Below are 24,682 nucleotides of genomic sequence, written 5' to 3'. Positions count from 1 at the left end.
GCAGAAGTAGATGTCCATGTATGTATACATTCAGTATTGTCAGGCCTAAAAACTATTAGGCTATGACCTACTATGATGTACTTCTTGTTTCTGGAGCAAGGTGCAAAAGTGACAAAGGATACCACACTTACAGTTTTTTAACAACTGGGAAGCATTGTGCTCACCAGAGACAAAGCACAATTAAGAAACAGAAGCCTGTGAGGTGAAGGTTTGAAAATTATCATATTGAGATGGGGTTGTGGGGGAAAACCCAAGAACCGTCTGCAGCTACCTACCTCTATAGATCCCAGCAACAGATTTTTATACAGGACTGCAATACTGCGATTCTCAGCACTGATTTAACATAGTAGCCTTGAATGCTGCTCAGACAGCTACAATTGCAATACCTTCCAGACACTGCAATTTCTAGCCAGGATATGAAGTGGTTTGCCACAGTAGAGACTGAGAAATCTCAAGGGGGAAAAAAAAAAAAAGGCAAGCAAAACCGTGCTGTACTTTTGTAGACTAGTGGTGTACGTCCTAGAATTACTTTTCACTCTACTATGTGTTACAGGTTAAACCTTGGAGTACACCAACAGCAACGAGCTCTCCCTGGCGCGACCAAGTACAGATGCTGCTCGAAGCCATTAACAGCCCCGAGACCGCCCCGTGCCAGCCCCGAGCTTAACGCCCCGCTTCTCTTCGGAGGCTTCCGGTCACCCCCCAGCTCCCCTCCGGCGCCGCCACCGAGGCGCCAGCCCCAGCTACCGACCCGCGGCTCCGCTGCCGGAGCTGACCCCGCCGCCGCTTCCACCGGAGCTCGGCGCCGCCCGCCCCCGCGCGTCGCCCGGCAACCACACGCTGGAGCCAAGCGCATGCGCACTCCCCAGTGTCACTTCCGGCTTCTCCGGGTGGCTTCCGGGTGGCGCCGCGTTCCTGTGCCGCGCGCAGGTCCTCGCGCGCCGCGGGGAAACTTTTCCTGCCGCGGCGCCGCTGGGTGAGGCTCGCACGCGCGGGGAGGGCGCGCGCCCCCGCCATTGCTGCCCTCGCGCCCGGCCGGGCGCCATGGCCGGGGCCGGCGGGCGGGGCCGCGGCCGCCGCTTCGTCCCAGGCGCCGGGGGGCGGCCGGCGGGCGGGCGCTGAGGAGCGGGCGGGCATGGCCTCCCCGCCCGGCGGCGAGCAGCGGGCTCTGCGGGAGCGGGTGGCGGCGCTGGAGGCCGACCTGGGCGCCTGCCGCGGGCAGCTGGAGCGGGCGCAGCGCCGGCTGCGCCGCACTGAGCGCCTCTACCGCGAGGCGCGGGAGGGCAGCGAGGCGCTGAGGAGACAGGTGAGGCCCCCGCCCGGGAACCGGCTCCCCCGACCCTCTCTCCCGCTCCGGGCCGGGCGGCACCCGGCCCCAGCCCTGTCAGGCATCCCCGCTGCCGTCGCCCCCCGACCGGCCCACCGCCCCGCTTGGGGGCTGCCGCCGGCGTGCCCCCTCCGCCCGGGCTGAGCCCGTGGGGCAGGCCGGTCCCGTGCCTCCCGGAGCCCGCCAGGCTCTCCTGGCCTGCGGGACTGCAGCGACCAGAGAAAGTGCTGCTGCTGCTAGCTCGGGTTCGCTGTCCCGAGGCAACGTTCAGCGTTTGGCCCGACAGGTGTGAGGGAGGGAGAAGGATAACCTCAGCCACAAAGTTGGTTTCGCAGTCAGAAGGAAAAACTACATGTAGCAGAAGGAAAGCAGCTTAATAAACAAGGTGAAGTAAAGGAAGAGTAGAAGAACTGTCTGACGGATGCTTGTGGCAAAACAGGGAAGTTTCATAAATGCCACCGTTCATCACCACAGAACAGTGGTTGTTGCTTGAAATTCAACTTTTCAGGGTGGGCATCTTAAAATAACCTTGGTGAAGTTTTTTTTTTTTCCTCCCAAGTGCTTGCCTTTGTTATTATACCCTTTGTGAGCAGAAACTATGTTTTTCATTATACCAACCATTCGAGTAGAAAATTGTCTCCTGCAAAAGAAAGATCAATTGAAATAGCTATGATGCAGTTATGTTTTGTTTGAATTATAGAATGTAAAATAGGTTGATATTCTTTTCTGACGTAGACCCCTAAAATGCAGCGTTGTATTCTGTAACATGCTGTTTTTCTTTCAGGTTGAAGAGCTCGCTAAGGAAATCCATAATAGGAAGGAGAAAGATACGTCTAGTGTAGAAGTACAGACAGAAGACTATGCTACATGGTCACAAGCAGGTAGAGGGGCTGGTGATTGCTTAAACAGGCACCTAGAACAGTATCTTCTTTTGAAATTTTTTTCATGTACAATACATTTCAAGACTGTATCCTTCACTGCATTACAATCAGTAACCTGACATTGTCTTTCAGACCATTTCCTATTTATTCAAGCCATTCCTTTTAGAACAGGATAAAATGTAGCACGGACTGTAGCAGAATTCATGCCATAATAATCTGTTACATAGTAATCTAATATATTATACATATATATGTTTTACCGATTTTTAAAGTACATTAAAGTAATTTGTTCAGTAAGAGTAGAATAAATTCAAAGCGGAGGCGCTACCCAATAATTGATTTTCATTAGGCTACTTATATGCATAAATTTCCAGTTTAAGATTTAGGATCCTTAAACTGCATTGTGTAAAATATTGCTTTGCTAATTTCTGCAACTTCAACTTTTTTCCCCCCCCCTGCAGATTATTACTACTATGAAAATTACTATAATCACACTGATACTCAAGACTGTGTATCTGAACTGCCAGTGCAGCACAATCATGGGACTGAAGGCACTGAGCATAATTCCACAGAGGACTCGCAGACAGGTGCTAGTATTCCTTTAAGGATGGATAGCACCGAAGTTGCTGAAGACGGAGAAGATGAAAATTTTATCCAGAATTCACAGGTTATAGAACTGTTTTGAAGTCAGCACACTACTAATATTTCATTTCATTTCATTTAAAAGATGTGCTTTTGGTCTTGATGTCAGTGTATGAAATGCTATTTTGTGATGGTGTTGTGCTAATGATAGCAGACAAACATCCTTGTGCTTTGAAACTAGTTATTTTTGTAGTATGTTCCAAGTGTAACATAATCCTAGATTTGTTTAAAAAAAAAAATGCACATTCTAGAACATATGTCCCACATAGCCTGGAAGCACCACATTTTTTTATCAGCAGAATATGTTCAATATGGCCATGCTGACTGTCCTAAAGTGTACTTTTTTTTTTCCCTCCATTGATATAAGGAGTCAAGTTGAAGAAAGCAGAAGAAAGTTGATGGGGGGTTTTATTTGTTTATTTTGTTATGGGTTTTTTTTTGCCCTGCTATCCAGCCTTCCTTTAGATCACTCACTTCATCTCACTTGCTTAACTGATCTTGTGCCTTAGGATCTAGCAACTGAAATGGAATGGAGAGCAGAAATCTGTTTTAGGAATGTACTGAAAGATATTCACTGTGTATATTTTTGACATGAACCACTTTTGAATAGAGGCTGGGGGAAACAAAAGGCACAGGATGAAGTCTTGGTCCCATTGAAATCAGTAGGAGTTCATCAGTAAACTACAGCTAGATTTTTTGCTGCCTTGTTTAATAGTTCTTGAATCAATCCAAGTTCATAGAACACTGATTTGTTTTATTTAAAATAGGGCATTGTAAAATCCTAAAGGACCAAGGAGATTCTTTTTAGAAGAAAATTTAATTTCTTACTTTCTGGTATCAGGAAGCAGAAGATACTTCAGTACCAGAGGGTTCTTTGGCGGAGAGCTTGAGAGCTGCTGCAGAAGCTGCTGTTTCACAAACCGGATTTATTTACGATGAAAATACAGGATTGTATTATGACCATAGCACTGGATTCTACTATAATTCGGTAAGGATTGTTTTCAAAACCCTCGGCATTTTTTCTCTATTGCAAAGTTTTAGTAGTAAAAAGTTGATGTGAGCAAAGAACTAAGATGCAAGCTGACTTTATGATTTGAAAAACATGTTACTGAAGATGAATAGTAATGGAAGTTTGTTAATTAGTTGCTGAATTATTTCAGTCAAAGATAGCAGGCTAAGATATAAATTTAGGTTTTCATTCAGTTCTTTTTGATGTCTCCTAGATCTTTAACTTGCTTGGCACTGTAGAAATTTTATACTATGAAGCTGCTCTGTAACTCTTTCAAAATTAAAAGCTTGAGCTAAAAGATGACTTGTTTAGAAAAAGACAGATTCCTGAACTAAGCCAGTGGCTTCTCCACAGTGAAAAGCGTGTTGAGAGAAGACACACAAAATACTTGTACATCAACTTGAGTACAGTTACCAACTAGTTTTATGTTACAGGAAAGAAAATACTTCTTTAAAAAAAGATGTCAGATAGTGGATCAAAATTTCATAATGGTTAATTTCTGCTATACGTTTTTCATAAGAGAGCTTTTGAGGAGGTTTTCTTTTTGTCCTATGAGGTATATGTACATGCGCATATAGATAGATATGTCACAAATCCCAGTGGAACTACTGTGATGAAAACAGAGGGTTTGTTTGCAGCATTACATTCAAGTCAATTAAAAAAAAAAAGTGCATTTGGTACACAAAACTACTTGTTTTGTTTTCAGGGACGCTTCTGGACTTAATTTTTGAAGTCTTCAATTATACCATTGCTTTTGACATAGTTTGTGGATTTAGCTAGATACGTAAATGTTACAGGCTATAGATTACAGCTTATGGTACAATTACACAAAAGAATGTATTTTCTTGTTCAGTAACTGTTCTGAATGACAGGAAATGTTCTTGTATTTGGTTTACTGGCAAGGTTTTGGTAGTGGGGCTGGGGTCTGCAGAGGTGGCCTCTGTGAGAAGAGGTCAGGGCTGCCTGGACATGGCCAGTTCCACTGCAGGACACAGCTGAGGCCATCTGGGAAGCTGGTGGTGCCTCTGTGAAAGCATGTTTAAGAAAGGGCAAAACGCAGCACAGTGGAGTGTGTATGTGGCAGAGGGTGGGAGAAAAAGGGGGGAGAGTAAGAAACAACCCTGCGAACGCCAAGGTCAAAGAAGAAGGAGCCGGAGGAGGTTCTCCAAGCACCGGAGGAGCAGTTCCCTGCAGTCCGTGGAAGAGGACCATGCTGGAGCAGATATCCACACTGCAATCTGTGGAGGACCCCACAGCAGAGCGGCTACTTAAGGATCTGTGGCCCATGGAGAGCCCATGCCAGAGCACGTTCCCCTGGCCACAGCTGTGGCCCGTGGAGGACCCACACTGGAGTAGTTCTTGAAGGACTGCAACCCATGGGAAGGACCCATACTGGGCAGGGGAAAAGTGTGAGGAGGAAGGAGCAGCAGAGAGGAAATGACAGCAACCCCCACTCCTTATCTCCCTGCACCATTTGGGCAGGGGGAAGAGAGGTAGAGAAGTTGAGAACGAAGAAGTGAATGAGAGCTTGGGAAAAAAGGGGTGTGGAGAGGTGTTTTGTCCTTGTTTCTCACCTTCCAGCACTCTTTTAACTGGCAATAAATTAAATTCATTTTCACTAAGTTGAACTGGCTTGCCATGATGGTGATCTCCCTGTCTTTATCTTGACCCATGAGCTTTTCATCTTATTTTCTGCCCCAGTCCTGCTGAGGAGGGGGGATTGAGAGAGTGGCTGGGTGGGCACCCGCTAGCCAGCTAGGGTCAAGGCACCATAGTTCTTTAGTACGTTTGCGTATTTTATTTTTTTAAACTTAGTATCTGGTTCTTTATTAACTGGATGTTTCTTTGAACAATGTGTTTACTGAAGTAATGATAACATTGTTCTTTGTTTCTTATAAAGGAAAATCAACTGTATTATGATCCAGCAACTGGAATTTATTACTACTGTGATGTGGAAAGCGGACGGTACCAGTTTCATTCACGAGTGGATCTGCAGTCTTATCAGGCTTCCGGTACTCAGCACACCAAGGATAAAAAAGGGAAAAAGAAGAGAAAAGAACCAGAGCGGATTACTGCAAATGACTATAAGGTAACTTTAGAACTGACAGACAGAAAATGCAAAACCTCAGGTTTTTTTCATGATGCAATTTATGGGTTGTGGGGTTTGGTTTTACATAGAGGATGTATGCTTATTTTCTGAAGGATTCAAACATCTTTAAACTATATACAGCAGGTTACTAACGTAGTTAGTGTTGAAATAATTTTCGCAGTGAGTGATTAAGGATGAAACTTTCAACTTGGTTTCCCTCACTCTTTCAATGTTATTTTATTACAATACAACTTCATAGACGTCTAAAATTGAGCGTCAGTGTAGCTCTCTGATTAGCGAGCACACTAGAATGAATTCAGGGTACTGTGTGGACTGGATTTATGTTAGAAATTCAGTGTTACCTCAGTGTCTTGGTTTTAGGGTTTTGGCTTGTGGTGTTTTTGTTGTTGGCTGTTGTTTGGTTTTTGGTTTTTTTTAATTCACATGATGAATCAAAAAATGACTGAAGGTTTTGAAAATGCACACACACACTATCCGTTGTCTGTGACTCTGTATTCCAAAGTTCATTCCTCTGACATTTTACTGTATCTCTAGCATCATTTGGGATTGATGAAATGTCTGTGAAGTTCTAATTCTTTGCATATTATGCTCTCCTATTGATACTTTATTTGCTCATTATATTTTTGTTGTCCATAGTGTATGGATAAGCTGTACATCTTAATAAATGCCCATTGTAATTAACTTGTATTTTAAGTTATGAAAAACATAACTTCATTTCTGCTGTTTTTCTGATTGCTAAGAAAGCATACCATATAGTACATAGTGACTGCCTTAAAAAACATTACTCACTCCTAAACACCAGAAGTTTTATTGTAACATAGCTATTAAACCTCAGGAAGCATTTTCTTAATGAACACTATTATTGATGTTGAATCAAATTTGTATAGTCCTATTCTGCAAATTTATTATTTAAGATTTATTGAATGTATTGATTTATTTAGTTTGCAGTGCTTCTTAGTTTGCATTTTTTAAAGATACTGCTTTAACTGTTGCACAATTTCATTATGTAGGCCTCAGTCAAGCTTATTGGTTGAAATCTGAAATAATTATGTTAGTGTACCAGTACTCTTACATAATAGTTACGTAGCATCGATACAGAGTTTAAAAAATTTTTATCAAGAGTGCGGTCTTCTGAAAGATTTGAAAATGGAAACTGTTTACATTAAGAATCAGTGAAGGTAGGTTAAATGGATAGTGGTAGTTGATCAATTACAGATTTTATAAATAGAATGTGGCTAATGTGGCAATTTCTACTCCTTGAGAAAAATTCATGTCAACAATTCTATTTTGAAAGCTTGAAGTGGATACTTAGCAACACTAACTATAATGATCCTTTAGACTTAAGGGGAGCTAATGCAGTTGAAGCTAGGAGTTTTACCAGCATCTAAGTTCTGGGCATGCTGTGTGCAACTGCTGAATTAGCATTCTGCCACTCTCAAAAGGCATTGTTAATACAGAACTTTATTCATCATGTGTCAGGAAAGCATCATGGAAAGTTTGTAGGAATGAGCCTTTATCACATAGTGCAATTAATAAATCTCTTAAATTTAGTTCTGTGATGAACAGTTACCTATTGACCTAAATCAACAAGTGTACTTACAGAAGTTCTTTGGCATATATAGGTCTGACCTAACAAATAATTTTGACTACTTTTGGGGATCTCATCACAATCCACTTCTGTCATCTGATTATACTACACATAGCTACTTCTCTTTAGTTTATATTGATAGAATATTTTTATATAGATGGTCTTGTTAACAAGTTTTTTGTGTGAAGCTTGCATAGTCACAAGGTAGGAGGTAAACATCCACTTTTTCTGATGTGTTTTATTGCTAGTGAACTGAGTACTTTGCTTTATTTGTGAATTAATTTGTTTTACCAACAAGATAACAGGAAAAACATTTAAAACAGATTCTGTAGTGCATAGATCTTTGCATCTGTGAACAGTAAGTGAAAGTTAGTGTCATAGTAAGAATTAAGGCCTTTTCTATTTTTTTCAACAAAAAAGGGGAGAATACAAAGTGAAACTTAAAACAATTACTCCCCACTTTAAACTTCAAAAAGAAAAGAATGCCTTTTTGTCGGTGCACTTTTATGTAAATGCAGTGTTAGATTTAGAAAAAACAAAGCACCTTTCTGTCACATTTTACGTAGCTGAGTTAAAATACTTTATTCTTGTTGTGTGGTTCTTAATCATATAAAAAATTGGTTCATTAGTTTAAAAAAAACATGTTACATTAGAATAAAATATGAAGATTTATTAGAATAAAAGATTTAGATTTTTCTGTTATAAAACTGAAAAAATAGTTTATAAGCTGCATCATCCAGTTCATAGATGCCTGGTATTACTTGGCAATATTATTGTTGTCAGTTTAGTCTCATGTTGGTAAAGGCACTAATTAGTTCATGCTACTTATTGTGTTATTTACATCTCAAAACAAAACCCAAATTGTCTGGTTTTAAGTAGAACTTTGTAGTTGAAGTGTTGTCTATTGAAACGCTTTCCTACACACTTATGCCCAGCCTTCTCCCTTTTCCTTCCATTACTACTTCTACTCTTGACAAAAAGATAAAAAGCTAAAATAAAACCTATCCCTGAATACTGATTAAACTATTAAAGTTGTGACAATTATTTTGAAGATTATTACTTCATTGTTGCTTTTCCCAACTGGTTATTAAATTGTGCCGCTAGCCTGAAAAATGCCTCCAAACATTACCTAATTTCTTGACCAAAGTAGGTTTTACTCGACTTTCTTTTTCTACAGCCAGTACAAGTAGGAGAATGGTTTCATTTACTGCCTGGTTTGCGGACCACTAATAGTGGTAAATCGAGCAATACCAGGGTCTAATTCTGGAATGTGTCATACACCACCTGAACATTATTACTCCTGGATGAAGATGAGGTGGTTTATAAGAATAGGCAAGTGAAGCATGAGAAGACAGTGAGCAGTAGTTACAGAACCTCAAGTACGCAAAACAATTGTTAAACTTGTTTTCTCTCTTTTTTCAGTTAAAGGATTAAATGTAAACAAGTACTGATATTTAGTATTACTTAAAAGTTGTCAAATACAAGAAATAAGGGAATTTAGCAGCTGCACGTGTAGATTAGTACAGCAAATATTTCTACATAGATGGTACTAGTAGCTATATAGTTTTTACAAAAATTGAGTGGGATTTTTGAATGACTTACTCTGTTTAAACCAAAGTTAATCTCTTTTTAATCTAAAAAAGATTGTAACTGAGACAATCTGTTAACTTCCTGTTTCTGGTCACAGGAGGGTTTTTTAGTTGCGGTTTAGTTTGTAGCTATTGCAAAGAATTTTATGTGCTCAGCTATCTTACATATAGTATCTATTTATAAGTAGTAAGTTGGGATGCTTAACACTACAGAAATGGCAAGTGTATTTTCCACAAATATTGTAGCATTCTTGAAAAAGCAATATAAATCTGAGAATCTAAAGAATAAAATTAATCTGTTAAAAAATTATTGTATTTTTAACAAGCTGAATTACCAAACAAGAAAATACTAGTGAGTGTCTGCTAAAATGAATGTACTTCTAATTGCAAAAAAAACAGTGGAGGGTAACTCACCTGCTTAGTATCTCCTGAGGAATGTTCCTGATTTATACAAGACCTTTCTTTAAAGAGATTCTTTCTTTTCAGTCACCAAACTTCCATATTACAAATAGTTTTCTTTTGACTTGTGAAAGTAAGCATGCTGCCCACATGCTTACTTTTAATAGACAATCGGGAATTTTATTCAGGAATGAAGTATTATTTCACAATCGGGAATGAAGTATTAGATAGCCTCTGTGCAGCTCTTATAAAGAAGATGGGTGGAATACTTTGGAACTTTCAGGCATCTAGTTCAGTTCTGGTATCTTTTTGTAGAGGTGGGCCAAAAAACAATGGGGCAAGAAATACCATAATTATCTCCTGTACAAGAAAAACTTTTAAAAAAGTAAACTTGGAAAAGTTTAAAAAACAAACACCACCACCACCCAAACAAACAAAAAACAAATCACAAGGTGGCATCAATGATAATGGGATCCCTGGCCCAATATCTAGATTCAGTGCTTCCATACGGGTTGGAGAACAGACTGTGTGCAACAGTGATCATGTAGTTCTACTTGCTGGATTGGGGCTGTTAGAAATACGTAGCAAAATTTAGATGCAGGGTCTGACATGTGCCCTTTTTTTTCCAGAAATTATTTTTACAGTTTATTCTTAAACTACTGTCTAATAAATTTTATTTCAGCATGGTGCTCAACATTAACTTCTGCCGTATTCTTTTCCATTATAGACGCATCCTAGCTACTTCTGTAGGAGAGGCAAGGCTTTTGTGGTAGTATTTCCCATAGAACTCTTGAAGCAGTGATTTTTTTTTTTTTTTATTATTTTTTACCACGTGTAGTTTACTTTTTGCTGATATTCGTCCCATCTTTAGGTACGTCAGTTGACAGAAACCATGGCTAATCTGAAGATTTCTTCTTTTGGATTGGCAGCTTCTGGTGAAGGTAGAGTTGAGACACCAAACACATTAGTCCGTGGATGTTTACCTTTAACCTTGATATTTTTATTAAAGGAAAAATAATATCTAGTAGTTCATGTTTAGATACCTATTTTCCTAAAGGAATTAATAATTTTTTAAGGTATTTGATCAAAACTAGTTCATCTACAAAGTAACTTTGAAATATATTTGAAACACTGTATAAGTAAAACATCTGAAGAAAACTTTGATGGCATTCTAGAATATTTGAGAAGAGACATATTTAGCATCACTCTATTAATGTAGGGTGTCTTGACTAAACAACCTACGCATTCTTTAAGTAAGGCAAATTTATTTTTCCTCTATTTCAGAGAGGTCCACCAGTGTATAAAATGGCTTCTTTATGATATAGGAAGAGCTTTACTCTTCTTCTGGCTTTTAATTAGATTTTTTGCATTGGAAATTTGAGTATTGTGTACTGGAAAACAGTAACTGACGTACTTGTGAAACGGTGCTAGCAAGTGAAAGCTGAAATCTGAGTGAAAGAGCTATTTTAAACTGTTTGAAAACGTTTCTTTAATAAAGTACTGAATTTCACATTAATAATTCAAATTGAGAGAGTCAGTGCTAAAGATATAACATTCAGCCCTTTAGGATGAGGGCATTGAGTACCCATGATTCCATTAAGTCACCTAATGAACTTCTAGCAAACCAAGAAGCAACAGACTACGCATTTCTGAGAAGTCGTATTTGAACATATTTATATGTTTTGTATAAAACAAATTTATTTAGAAAACAATACAGTTTAAACAGTTTATGCTCACAATAACTTTTAAGTTCTAATTTGTAGGCATGCTGAAGAATTGCATGAACATGCTTGTTAGTCAGGCATAATAGAGAAAAATGTGAAGTTTTGAAAGACAGAATGTCTTGGTCTGTTACAGTGAAGCAAAAAGTATAGTTAAATGCTTAAAATATTTTGCATTTTTCATTAAAAACACTTCAGTTACTATGATCACTCATGTATATATTGTGAGTAGGCCAATCTGCACTTCACAGGGTCGTTGTATTCAGTAGTTTGTGGCCTATCTTTATAAAGCAAAACCATAAATTCCAGTCACACGAACATGATTTGTAATTCTTATAAGATCACTCCTCATGGGATACATAGAAATCCTGATTTCGCTTGCGCCTTTGGCTGTCTTTGTCAGGGATGCAGAAATATGAACCACAGTTAAGAAATAGTTAAAATGGATGAGATTCATCCCACCTCTCAACTTTAGTCATGCTTAGTGAGAGAAAAGCCAGAGATCATGTGGCAATACCCAGGACACACAAAGTTTTTCAAAGTTGAATCACATAGAGGCAATCTATGTCCAACATATGACTGTTGGGGTAGGTGTACTGACTGTTTAGATATATTAAGCAAAGCAACATACAAAGGAATGTATGTGCCTAGTATCACGGTGTAACAAATATGGTTATAATGAGCATGTACTTGCACACTTTGTGTGTTGTATCACGAGTTTTGCATGAAGAGTTAAATATCCTGCCATTTGAGAAATGAAGTGCATTGCTAGTATTAGGTCATTCAGGATGATATTTACTGAATAATCTGTTTACTGCTGGTTCCTGTTTTTAAGCAGTGGCTGTATGGAGGCAAGGTGCTGTTTGCATCGTTACACTTTCATGCATGCTGCATATGTTCTGTGTTAGTACTAGTAGTCATAAATAATGGAAAAGGATTTCTTCAGCACAAGTAAAGACCCCCTCAAATGCTTTAAGAATACATTCAGCATCCCCAGGCTTAATCTTTAGACATCGTCAAGATGTGCATTTTAATACAAATCTGTGAAATCATGAAGGGCTCAAAATACATATTCTTTAGGAATGCAACTCTTAAATCCTCAATTTTGTACAAGAATTTCTAAATGTGAAGATTACATTTCTATCAGTACTTCACAGAACTATTTAGTTTATTTGCTTTCTGTAGTAATTGTAGTAATAGTGGAAAAAATTCAGAAACTGCTGAGAATGGCTTAATGGTCATATTGGTAGAATGTATGTACAGAATCCTTGGTCTGTCTATAAAAGGGTTTTTTAAAATTCCTGGTTTCAACCCAGAACAGAGTGTCTACTCTTCAGTAGCTGGGCTTTGAAACAGCACCTTTTTATTTTCTAATTTAGAATATCTGAAGTGATGCCAAACCCAAGTATCCCTGGATTCGCTGTGGGTAAAGAGCTGAGTGGTTGGAGCATTATACGTGGGCATCAGTGCATCATAGTCATCTGTTGCTTTGCCTTAGCTGTGATTTGAGCAGACTATTTAGTTTCTCTGTTTTCAGATTAGATTAGTAAAACTTTGGTAGCTCACAGTATTATGGGAGGAAATAGATTTAGGATTGCAGAGCACCTTGGTATGTCACGTATCGATCTAATATCCATACCAAACATAACTATAGACAAAGATAAATACACTGGAAAAGATCATTCATAAGAGCAATAATCAGATTTGCCAAAAAGATTGCTAATGGAATTAATATGTCCAATATGTATGAGCTGTGTAGTCTTACTTTTGGCAGGATTACTACATCTCTTTCTTAAAATAAACAACATTAGGCAGTGACCTTGCAATCCTGTTCCTTCTTAGTTCCAATACATAGAGGATTCAGGGAGGAGGGCTAGTGTATTATAGAGAAACCCTAAACAAACCAATAGTCCTTCAGTTAAAGCATGAGGTCTTTTAAAACTTGCTGATTGTTCCTGAGAATCTGCTGTCTTATTGAAGGTGTTGCAAAAATACACTGTAAAGTCCTATCCAACAGCTTGACTGCTGGGCTGAGAGGAATTCTTGTGTTTGTCTTAGAGCTGTGCCACTGCTGAGTTTTTACAATTCTGAAAACTGAAAGTGCTTTAATTTCCAGGACGTTAACATTCACATTAATTCATGTATCTTGATATGTAAAATGCTTTGTATGAAAACTGACTGAAAAAAGTCAAGGATTTTTTTTATTTTAGCTGCTGTGTTGCAATATTTGGTACAATCCAGGGCAATTGAATGCATTCATTCTGAATCCAAGATGGCAAACAATTTATAATCTGAGATTTTTTTTTAAATTTATCTTTTAAAGTCATTTGTGTGCTTTTTTTTTTAAGATGGTCATCAGGGCTACTAGATGGAGAATTACATTTTCAAGGTACTCTGGCAAAATTAATCTGAAACTTTAGATTTCTCAATTGAAAAAATGTTGATGGTCTTTTTTCTGCTGATGAAATCAAGTGGCCATGGAAGAACCTGCGATGATCTTATCTGTCTGGTATTCAATGGAGAAATTTGTTGCAGTAGAAAATGGATTCTCAGTAGAACTGTTCCACGTAGCATAAATTAAACTTAAGTTCTCTACAGTGTCTTGATGAAAGGCTTTGTTAAAGTTGAGATTTTGAAAGGAGGAAGAGCAGGTCATGAGGTGAGCATGGGTGGGCATTCCAGATATTCTGGACCATTGTGGAAAAAAATGAGAAGACAAAAACAGGAGGAAGATATGATGAAGATCAATTAAAGAACTCTTAAACAAGTTTCAAGAATTGAGTAAGAGAGGGACAGAAGTAAGTGGCATAAAAGCAAAACTGGAAAATATTCAAGATGCTGTTGTACAAGTTTGAAAGTGAGGACAAGGATCTTAAGTTTTGTGTGAGAAAAGAGGAAGGAATAAGTGAAGTTTAGAAGAGGAGTGCAGTCACACTTTCCCAAATAGAAGATGGTCTCAGTCATGTCTAATAGGATGTGAAAATATTTCTACTGAAATGTTCTGTTGACTGCATGCACTAAACTTTCTGGAAATTTAACCATTTCTTAATAGTTGTAAAAGTAATTCTTCCTAGTGAAGAATTTACTTCCAGGCTGATAGCAGACTTTAGAATAATTCAATCTGTAAAGAATGTAACATTCTATAACTCCCCTCCAGGATTTGGACACAGAAGAGCAGAAATCATCTAACAGTCTGAATTGCTTTTCCACTACTGAGCAAGTAAGTTCTACTGAAGAAGAAGAGTCTCCAAATGTAAGAAAGAAGACTAAAGTGGACACAAAACCACGAAACAGTTTAACAGCCAAAGAATCAATTTCTACAGACAGTATAAATTCACATTCACGCAAAAGTACACCAGATACTGCAGCATATACAGATGACAGTAGAACAGCAGACACAGAGAGTGAGCCAGAAGAAGGTGAAATTACAGATTCTGAGTGTGAAGCCTACAGCAGTGAGGATGAAGTAACAAGTGAAGAAACTGCCGATTCAGAAGACTCAGAAGACGAAGGTGAATTATTGTGGCTTTTATGTATGATATTACTGTATTTTTCCAGGAGCCCATTAAGAACAAACTACAAGAAAACAGTTTGGATAATTTAAATAAATAAAAGCATGTGACTTTAGATACTTTGAATTAAAAAGTGCTACATGTTACCAGTATTTGTTCCTTCTCTTTACTTGCACAGTAGCAAGAAGTAAGTAGTGGTGTTTTTGTAAAAGCTGTTTAGGGGTATAACTTCCTGGGCTTGTGTAGAAACCTCAGTGGTAGGATAAAATTTGTTTACATTAGGATAGTGACAGGAGAAAAGAAAGTCTATTACTAAAATAGCGATTCTAGTACAGACCTCACAGTAATTCTGTGTATTAACTCTCTTCAATTAATGTATAATACTTCTGATACTGTTCATAAACAATCATGTGTAATTCAATGTAAGATGAATCCACTGTGATGAAAAGGATGAATGTGGAGTACTCGGTACTATTTGAAATCCTATTTTATGTGTATTCCAGTGGCAACATATAAGAAATGGGTATAGAGGGGAAACCTGTATGCTGTTTTGTACCAAAGAAAGTGTTCTCCTAGGTCCTTAAGACCTCCTCAAGAATTGAATGGTCTCTTGCAAAAAAAAAAAAGTAACCTGTGAAAACCTTAATGCAACCAATTGGAACTATGTATATGCAAAGGATATTCCAAATTACAGAATGAAATACAACCTATAGAAGTCTGTACTGCAGCCTGTGCCCTGCTCACAGGGCAGTTTGTTTCTTCTGTTTTCATTACTTTACTTACTCAGCTACTCGGATTCTAAGTGATTAATGGCATTCAACATGTGTTTGCTACCATCAGGCTTTCAGATTAAATTTCTTTCTCTTACTATTTTCTAATAATCAATTCTGTAGTAATGCTGGACTAATAAAAACTGGAGACAGTTTCTCTCCTCCTAGTACCTTTTGAACTAGTGTCTTCCCATCTTATCATGTTTATTCCTAGCTGAGATAATTCGAGACTGTTTCTGCAAATGTACATCCAAGAACAGAATTCATACAGCTGTTAGAATATAATTACTTAACAGATATTGAGGCAAAAAAGCATATGCATCTGTAGGCTCATCTATTTTTTTCTTATCTGTATTGGTGCATAGTGCTAATAAGAGTAAAAATTAGTAAAAACACATTTCACATAGAAATTATCAAATATAAAGTTCTATATGCATTAGGCTTGTGATGTGGTGAACAAAAACGTGCTGCCTTTTCTCAAAGTAAAATTGTATTCTAATCTGTTATGACTAATGGTCCATAAATTTATAATATGCTAGTAAATTCTGTGAATGTATTTATACTTTATTGCTGTAACTAAGCAGTTGTGCCCGTGTAAATGACCAGAATTAGGAAAACATTTTAATACTTTAGTTAGTAGTCAGAAAGCCTTTGAAACAGTAGTCTCCTCAAAGTTTTCTCTCAGATGTGCTTATACATTTCTTTTTCTGAAAGTTGCATAGGGTTCAGCCAGATAATGGCTGAATGTATATCAGTTGTCTGAAAGCTATGGACTATAGGGGTAAAACTAATTTGTTGGTAGTAACAGTATTTTTTTTTTTTAATAATTATAGATGAAGAAAAGATTTGGCCTCCTTGCATCAGAGTAATTGTAATAAGATCGCCAGTTCTACAGACTGGATCACTTTATATTATCACAGCTGTGAAACCTGCTACAATTGGAAGGTAAAACTGAATGAAATTTGTTATATGTATCTGAAACTGTACCTCGCTTTGAAAGCTGTGGAAGCCACTCAGGATTGCTTGTCCCTACTCTTCATGCACCCTCCTAGAGTGCAGCAGTTGTCAGGTACACTGAGTTAGGTTAACCCACAGTAAGAAATTTAAGTCATGTCATGTAACGTCATGCTTACTGTTATAACAGCATACACAGTTAATGTAGCTCAGCAGTCATGAAAATTTTTTAGTGATAACTTGATCTTGTGTCCAAGTCCTAATGGCAGCAAAGCTGCAAGTCATTCTTTGAAAACTGTTGTTTTCTAGAAAGGAAGTAAACTCTTTTTCTGGGCCACTAAGGTAACTTTCAGAAATGGAAGAACACACTTCAGAAATTCAGGATCACAAGGAAGCATATCCTGGACTTCCTCACATATTCACATTCCAGTAGGGTTGGTTCATTGTTTTTAAATAATAAGTTGGGTTTTGTGCTAGCCTGTCTGCATTCTTCCAGTTCTAATATTAAAAATAAATAAATTATTTTGTTCATTGTGGATGATAAGTTTAATTATGCATTAATACTTTCTTCCATGCTTACTGAAAACCTCATGCCTTTTCAGCTGCTTTTATCTAATGCTGATAGATTTGGTTTGATTTGCTCTTATAGCTGGAGTTTTCTAGGTACCTTTATGTGAAGATTAACAGATGACAATTCTGCTGTCAATTTGCATATAGGTCCTTTGCTAGCTGCATTGCTTCTTCATCCCCTAGTATAAGAAACTAATACACAAATCCCTTCCTCCTACTGCAGTGTTTTTGACAAAAAAAAAAAAAATCTATACAGATTACTCTTTCATTGCTTGTATTACCTGCCAGATGCTACCAGGAATTCAACTTCATCATTAAAGACTGATGCCAAGATGCACTGAAGAGCTTGAAGGATGCAGAGTTCACACTATTATTTACAGGCCTTGTATCAGTATAAAAGTTCAGATAGAAATGTCAGGTTTATAGACAAAAATTTAAAGGTCCAGCTTTGTCATATATTCATTGCCTACTGTGTGTAGTTTATAGATTGGAAAAAGGAACATGAAGCAAGTCTTTATATTGTGTATATTGCAACACAGTGTTTTACATCCGTAAAGCTCCCTAATAGCTCACAAGAGATACATGGTATTAAGGTTCAACAGAAATACACCTTTTGTAAGCCACTTATTAGGCCTGTTTCTACTTTGATGTGATTTATATATCGACTTGCCTTTCCAGAGAAAAAGATGCTGGACACACACTTCAGATTCCTGAAGTTGGAGTCAGTAAGGTAACTCTTGTTTCTGTCTGCTGAAAGGTAGATCGGCATATGAATGAAGCTTTAGATTTTATGGCTTTAAATTTTGCAAAGTCCTATTTTAAATTTTTTAAATTTTTTAATTTTTATTTTAAAAATATGTTAAAAATCTTCAGAATGACATGTGGATTTAGCCACATTTGAAGTTAAAAAAAGGAAAACAATGTATTTTACTGAATGGGAGTTTAACGCAAACAGCAATGTGATTTCAAAGTTGAGAAAAGCTAAATATTTTTTTAAATTGGAGTTTTTCTAAGCCACAGGGTAATGCATAGTAAAAAAATTATGCTTTGAATCTTGAATTTCTTAAGTTATTGAACTTGAAGAAAACATATTACTCTAAGTATTAATGGTATATAAAATATTGATGTCAGCTAGTTAGAACTTTGTCATAAATTAATTTAGTCCTTGAAGTTGAGCTCAGAGCAACAGGTTTTGTTTTATTTTTCTTCAAGGCAACTGTATAAATATGTAAGTGATGTGCAGGGAGTTTGAAAATTTAACAGAATTTCTCTCAGTGACAGATCGTAATGGAAAATTTTTCTTCTGGTTAAGGAAGATTAAAGATAAATTATGTGTTCAACCATAAATACAGCACTCTTAATAAACAAAAATGTAGATTGACAAAGACGTGTCATCCAAACAAAAAAAATTTATAAAAACATCTGCAAATACAAGTATCTGAAACACTCTTTACTATGTCTGTTCCAGATGATAGTTCTGATTAATCAGGCACGTACTGTATTTCATACCGTTTCCAGAGCGAATCTTTCCCTGCTATTAATGACTTTTTCAGGCATGTATTTGAAATTGGGTGCATAAAGAAGCCAAAAGGCTTTTATTTTTCTGTAATGTTACCATTTTAGTACTTCACAGGTACCCGACTGTTTATGTAAGAAGTTATTTCCCTTGGCAGATAAGGAGTCCAAGGCAGGAAGATAAATGACGTATCTGTAGAAACAAAAAGTTAACTACCAGTTTGTTTTCCTCTCTGTTCATAGTTGATAGCTGTGGACCACTTTGGCATTTGCTTTTCATGAGTGTAAAGTGAGATTTAAAAAAACAACACTACACCCTGCAGATTTAGAGTCTTTAGAAGAAGTTTGGGTTCATCCTATTCAGTAAAACAGAGGCAGAAATTAAATTATCTATTGAATGAGCTAGTCAGTCATTCTACCATTATGGGAGTATCACTACTGTAAATGCTAGCCAATCTACCAAATATTATTTTTAATTATTACTGAATGTAGCAACTGCTATTGCTCAAAGATAAGAAAAGCTTAGGTTTTAAATGAACACTTTCTTCCCAGATTGGCTCTTGGGGTTTTTTGTCCACTATAGCAAAAGGGATTTTTGCTTGTCAGATTTGAAACTGTCACTTTTTTAGACTTCTGGTTTTTACTGGGAGTCTTAGTAGGCCACGGAAGTTGCTATTTTGGTTTGCTCAGTGTCCGTTTTTGGAGGTAGTGTATATCTTTGTGAGTTTGGCCAGGAGTTGTGTTTTCTCTGTTCTATTGGGCTTGGGAGCAATACCTGTATAGAATTGCAACAACAAAACAAACAAAAAAATTAGATTGTTAGTCTCAATATCAGAAAGGATATAAAAGGAACAGCAAATGATGGCTAGTCATTGTGTCCTGAGCATCAAGATGCAGCTGAAGGTGAATTATGTGAAATTTACAAAAGCATGGCATTTAGGGAGCTATTTTGGATATGAAAGACCAAGTAACCTGAAGCTGTAGAATGAGATCAGGGTTTTTTTTAATTGAGAGAGAAAAATTGAGAGTGTTGTAACATACCTTACAAGAAAAAAGCCTTTTATTTATAAGAACAGTCAGAAATGCTATATTACTGAATTTTGCAGTCCTTTAAGTAAAGCATACTTGCCACATTGGAAGTATATACTTTTTCAGTACTGAATGAGTTTATGGTCAAAATAGTTACATTATTAATAGTATACTTTAGCTCATGCTGTTGTGGCCCATTCATTTACATTTCACATGGATTAAATCATAAGGTATGGAATACTCTATTAACTTAAAGTACCAGAGCCACTCAGTTAAAAGGCCTCAAAATATGTTCTGAAATCTTACTTTAAAATAGTGTATAAATTGTGAAGTATTTGCTTAATAAGAACATTTCACTTAAGCTTCTCTTTGTCAGTTCCATGCAGAAGTATATTTTGACCACGATTTGCAAAATTATGTTCTTGTGGATCAAGGCAGTCAGAACGGAACAGTTGTTAATGGAAATCAGATTCTGCAGGTGAGTAGCTGTTGTTATAATGCTGTGTGCATTGCAGAAAACTAGTCATGTGGTCATGTTAAATATGTTATGGCAAATCACTAACAACGTCATTATGTGGCTTCTTTCATAAATTAGTCTCTTCCTTGTTCCCTTCTGTTTTTAGGGCCACTTACAGTACTTCATGTTTGGTTTATATTATGAAAAATCCACTACGGTTGCAGTTGCTAGAGTGAAATACCCACTGTAGTTAAATACTTGCCTGCATTTGCGAGACCAAACTGAATTACTAAATTATGAGCAGTATTCATGAAACAGAGTTGGTGCCCTTCATTAGTAACTAATTAACATGGCTGCCAAAACTTTCTTTTGCTGTAGCCTAAAATAAAATGTGATCCCTACATCTTGGAGCATGGAGATGAAGTGAAGATTGGTGAAACTGTGCTTTCTTTTCATATACATCCTGGCAGTGATACTTGTGATGGATGTGAACCAGGACAAGTCAGAGCACATCTTCGCCTGGACAGGAAAAAGGAATCTTCCGGTTAGTCATGTTATCACAGGTACTCTGTGATATGTTTTTTATTATAGCTCTTTACTTTATAAACATAATATTACTTCAGTTTTCTTACAATTTTCTTGTCAACTGGGAATAGTTCTGTAATACCTGATGATGTATTTTCTTCTTGGTATGTGTGTCTATGTGTAACCATGTTAGAACAAAATTTTTCACAGTTGTCTTATGTTTCAAAACATCGATACATTATTAATTAGAAATTCAATCCTGTGTTCTTCCCTTTAGTTTGCCCAGCACTTAGCAAAGAAGAGAGAGAGTTAGTCAGAAGAAAAGCATTAAAACAAATACGGGTAAAATATGGTTTACAGGTGAGTTTACAGCAGCAGTTGATTAAATGTTTGAAGTCTACATCTACTTTGTGATTCCTATTTTAGCCATAGACTTCAGTGAATAAGGAAAGTTCTCAAATGCACTCAAACTTGAGCCTGGTAGTTTACCTCAAGCTTGTCTTTTGTACACTAAATAATAATTATTTACAAACCTCTACAGAGAGAGATGATGGTAACAGGGCATGAAGGTTCTGTTAAAAGTTTAGGAAAAGAAGACCCATTCCAACGTGTACAAGAATCGTCATCCTTTTGAGGTTAGGATGTCTTAAGATATTTCTGGTTTTATTTCTGCAAATTAAGTTTGCACTGAAGTGCAGTCCTATCTTTTATTTGGAAAGGAAAAATAATGAGCAACTGAAAAAATGATGGAAGGAAGAGGGAAATATTTTAAGTTTTTATTTAAAGTCTGCTTTGCTGTAGAAGACTGCCAACATGAATGTACAGGCAGTATAGTATATAAGTATTCAAGCTACTTCTGTTTTAGAGATGAACTATGGGGTTACATCTAGCACTTATAATAAGTATTGGTGTAGAAAACAGAATGGCATCATTTCTCTCAAATTCTTCGGCTACCAAAATAATATTGATACAGAATCTATACATGTGCATAGCTCTATATGGAATCTAAGCACATCTGTGTTTAGTTCTGCCATCTATGCTGAAGAAATAGTTGCTGAGGAACAGGCTAAATGTTTAAACAAAAAGCCAGTAGCATGTCCATATGGTTTTCTGCTAACATGGAGAGATTGATTCTCCACACCAAGAGAAGATTCAAGACAATCAGTTATTATTTACAGCCTCTGTGAAATTAATGAATTTGGCAATATTACATTATTAAATGATGATGGCAATAACATACCTTACCAGGTACAACTGTAAGGTAAGAAACTACTAAATGAGAACTATAGTTTTTTGTTACAAGATTTAGAATTAACGAAATAGCCTGAAGCTGCCTTACTTTTGGAGGGAAGCAGTGAAGTTACAAAAACAAAGAATTTAAAGCCTGCTTTCTTTGCCTTGATGGAATTTAATCTGCTTATAAAGAACACAGAGTATGAAGACAACAAAGCAGTGAAGAATCCGAAGTACAAAGATAGAGCAGGAAAACGCAGAGAGACCATTGGAAGTGAAGGAACCTTCCAGAGAGATGATAGTCCAGCTTCTGTTCATATGTAAGTTTGTTTGGGGGGGGTGGAGGTGTGAATCCTCTGTGTCCTTCTATGGTGAATCTTGAAAAATGATTATAAAGCAAGTATCAATTAGTTACTAGTATGCAGTTTGTGAGATTATGAATTAGCTGTATATATTGTGTTAGGAGAGCTAGAAAATAGTAAGCTATTCTTACTTCCCAGTTCACGTGCTCTTTTTATTAACTCCTCACCTTCCATACAGAATTCAATGCAAAAGGTAGCACCAGGGTCTTCTGGATAGCTCTTGGTGGAAGTAAGAACAGCATAGTAGTTCTGGTTTCTAGAGCAGCATATGCACACACATTTCTGTCCTTCAGTATTTGAGTAGAGAGCATACTCTTTGTATTAACTGTGGCTTATGAGTTATCTTAAACTTTCCTCAAAGTGAAATCAGCAACAGCAACAAAGGACATAAAATGTTGGAGAAGATGGGATGGAAGAAAGGGGAAGGCCTGGGCAAGGATGGTGGTGGTATGAAGGATCCGGTAGGTGTCTCTGGTTTTTACTTGAAGCAAAAAGGAATAGAAATGTATCCGCAGTGAAAAATGTCTAATTGTAAGCCACTATTCACTTGAAACATTTAAAAATCCTGGTTAGCGAGGAATAATCCCAGTAGGACTAATCTCAAATCATTTTTTACTTAATGAAGTACTTTGAAATTTTTCAATTATTTTGTCCCTTCAGTGGAAAATGCCAGTAATGTCTGTTTATGTTAGGAAACTAAGCATAAACTAAGCATTTATGGAAGGAGTTAGGAAACTAAGCATATGCAAGTTAGGAAACTAAGCATAAACATAAACTAAGAGAGGACAGACAGCTTTTAGCCATTGAATTAATCATCTCATATTTGAATACAAAATCTGGAGGAAGATTGAAGTCATTTTAAGTGATGTGAATTCAAGATGGGCTTACGGTGGAATCCTTGAGTTTCTCTAAGGCTGATGTAGCACAAAAATCAAGCTAGATGACAGACCACAAGAGAGGAAAAGCTGGCTGAAGTCACTGCAGCCACTAAGTTCTGGGCCTCTGTGGCAGCCATGTTAGCCCCATTTTTGTCACTAGAGGTGTGTTGTCTTTTGGCAGTAGTGCTGCTCAGAGCCACACCGTACCTTTTGTTGTCAAACTGCCGAGCACAGGGATCATACGCTATTCACTCAGTGAGGAGTACTTCACAGTAATGTTAGTGGCAGGTGACATCATTCAGCACTCTGGATCATAGTTCTAGAGGTGGTGATTTGACGCATCATTTTAACAGTACTTTAGATGTTCATGTATGATCTAGGTATAGTACAGCCTTTAGAGAAGCGTGTGGGGAGGAGGGGTGGAATTAGTGTTATAAAATATGATTTAAAGTATTTAGAATACCTAACTTGCAGTTACAACAATATTTAATGTATTTGACAGATCCACCTTCAGTTACATAAGACGCATGCAGGTTTGGGTACAAGTAGACCAGCCTCAATTGAAGATGTTCAGATCATCCAGAGCAAGAATAAAAAGAACTGGGATAAAGCAAGAGAAAGGTTTGCTGAAAACTTCCAAGAACCTAAATCACAAAGGGATACACCTAAGATTATGCCTTGGGTTAGAGGGACTGTAGAGTAAAGTATCTGATCCCACAGCAGGGTAATTCCTGTGTGTAAATAGTTGGGAGAGAATTTATTTTTATTCTTTTTTCTTTTGCTAAAGCAGAAGTTTGGTGATATGTAAAATACAGTTGTGGAAAAAATTATAGAAGATTAACTCTGTTATGTTAGTTGGTTTTCTGTAGTCTTCATGCTTTTATAAAAACACATTTTTAATAAGCAATGAATGGAATTTAGAGATATTCAAATTTAAGTACTTGAAATTGATTCTCATCATGAGCAGCAGGTTTCTTCCATTGTGTTTTTACCACAAATCTTCATGGAAAGTCAAACAAAACATCTGTTAAATTTAAGTACGATACCTTTAACATTTGAACAGTGGTTTAAAGGAAGCTGAAACAAACAAACAAAAAAAGAAAATACCCCCGACCCCTACTAACAGAGTATCATCTTGCGTTTTCCTCTCTTGTATGTTTATTCACGATTGCAGTGAAATGTTCAGCAAGAGGTACACTGCTCTTAAATTCGTACAGTTCAGTACTAGTCACGTGTCTCAGCTTATGTTAAGGGGGAAAAAATATTTTTAAATGATTCATTAGTACTGTTCAAAAATAAATACTGTACTCCATGAAATAAAATACCAACATTGGTGAAGAAAACAATGTTCAGATACGGCTTGTAGCACAATTTTCTTCTGTGAAGAACTTGAGATGTGTTTAGTAACTCTGTATCATGCCTTTAAAAGAGGAGGTATGTTTAGAAAACTGCTGTCTGTGTGTATTATTTATTTCTTGTTCTGATACATCCATTGCTGGCAATGGAGATTATGCCAGAAAAAAACCCCAACCAACAAATTTTTGGTGGGGAAGGATTGCCAAACTGAAGCTAAAAGCTTGGTATTGAATGTTCCTAAACAAAATAAATCTT

At 37.2% G+C, this 24,682-nt stretch overlaps 1 protein-coding gene across 4 annotated transcripts; it reads left to right on the top strand.

Moving 5' to 3' along the window:
* The first annotated feature begins 895 nt into the window (after window positions 1-895).
* On the top strand, window positions 896-24,682 carry AGGF1 (angiogenic factor with G-patch and FHA domains 1). 4 transcript variants are annotated; one of them, XM_072859376.1, is made up of 14 exons: window positions 896-1,306; window positions 2,112-2,208; window positions 2,670-2,875; window positions 3,692-3,838; window positions 5,760-5,948; window positions 14,424-14,778; window positions 16,382-16,493; window positions 17,751-17,802; window positions 19,993-20,094; window positions 20,452-20,617; window positions 20,876-20,958; window positions 22,024-22,151; window positions 22,555-22,654; window positions 23,574-24,682. In XM_072859376.1, exons 1-14 carry the CDS (start codon window positions 1,136-1,138, stop codon window positions 23,772-23,774), a joined length of 2,109 nt encoding a protein of 702 aa, XP_072715477.1. In that variant the 5' UTR covers window positions 896-1,135; the 3' UTR covers window positions 23,775-24,682. The 4 variants fall into 4 exon arrangements, with proteins under 4 accessions (XP_072715477.1, XP_072715480.1, XP_072715479.1 ...); XM_072859379.1 differs by lacking the exon at window positions 14,424-14,778 and adding an exon at window positions 10,417-10,486; XM_072859377.1 differs by lacking the exon at window positions 896-1,306 and adding an exon at window positions 1,669-1,836.

The sequence above is a fragment of the Ciconia boyciana genome, chromosome 4 (genome assembly GCF_034638445.1).
Source record: "Ciconia boyciana chromosome 4, ASM3463844v1, whole genome shotgun sequence".
Taxonomy (NCBI): domain Eukaryota; kingdom Metazoa; phylum Chordata; class Aves; order Ciconiiformes; family Ciconiidae; genus Ciconia; species Ciconia boyciana.
The sequence above is the reverse complement of the archived record's forward strand: the minus strand, read 5'-3'. Positions and strand labels throughout refer to the sequence as shown.

What these genes read in the sequence shown, in the direction of transcription:
- AGGF1 (XM_072859376.1), top strand. Translation starts at nt 1,136, where the DNA reads ATGGCCTCCCCGCCCGGCGGCGAGCAGCGGGCTCTGCGGGAGCGGGTG. An exon ending in TGCTACATGGTCACAAGCAG is followed by an intron (nt 2,209 to 2,669) that starts GTAGAGGGGCTG and finishes CCCCCCCTGCAG; the next exon opens with ATTATTACTACTATGAAAAT. An exon ending in AAACCTGCTACAATTGGAAG is followed by an intron (nt 16,494 to 17,750) that starts GTAAAACTGAAT and finishes TTGCCTTTCCAG; the next exon opens with AGAAAAAGATGCTGGACACA.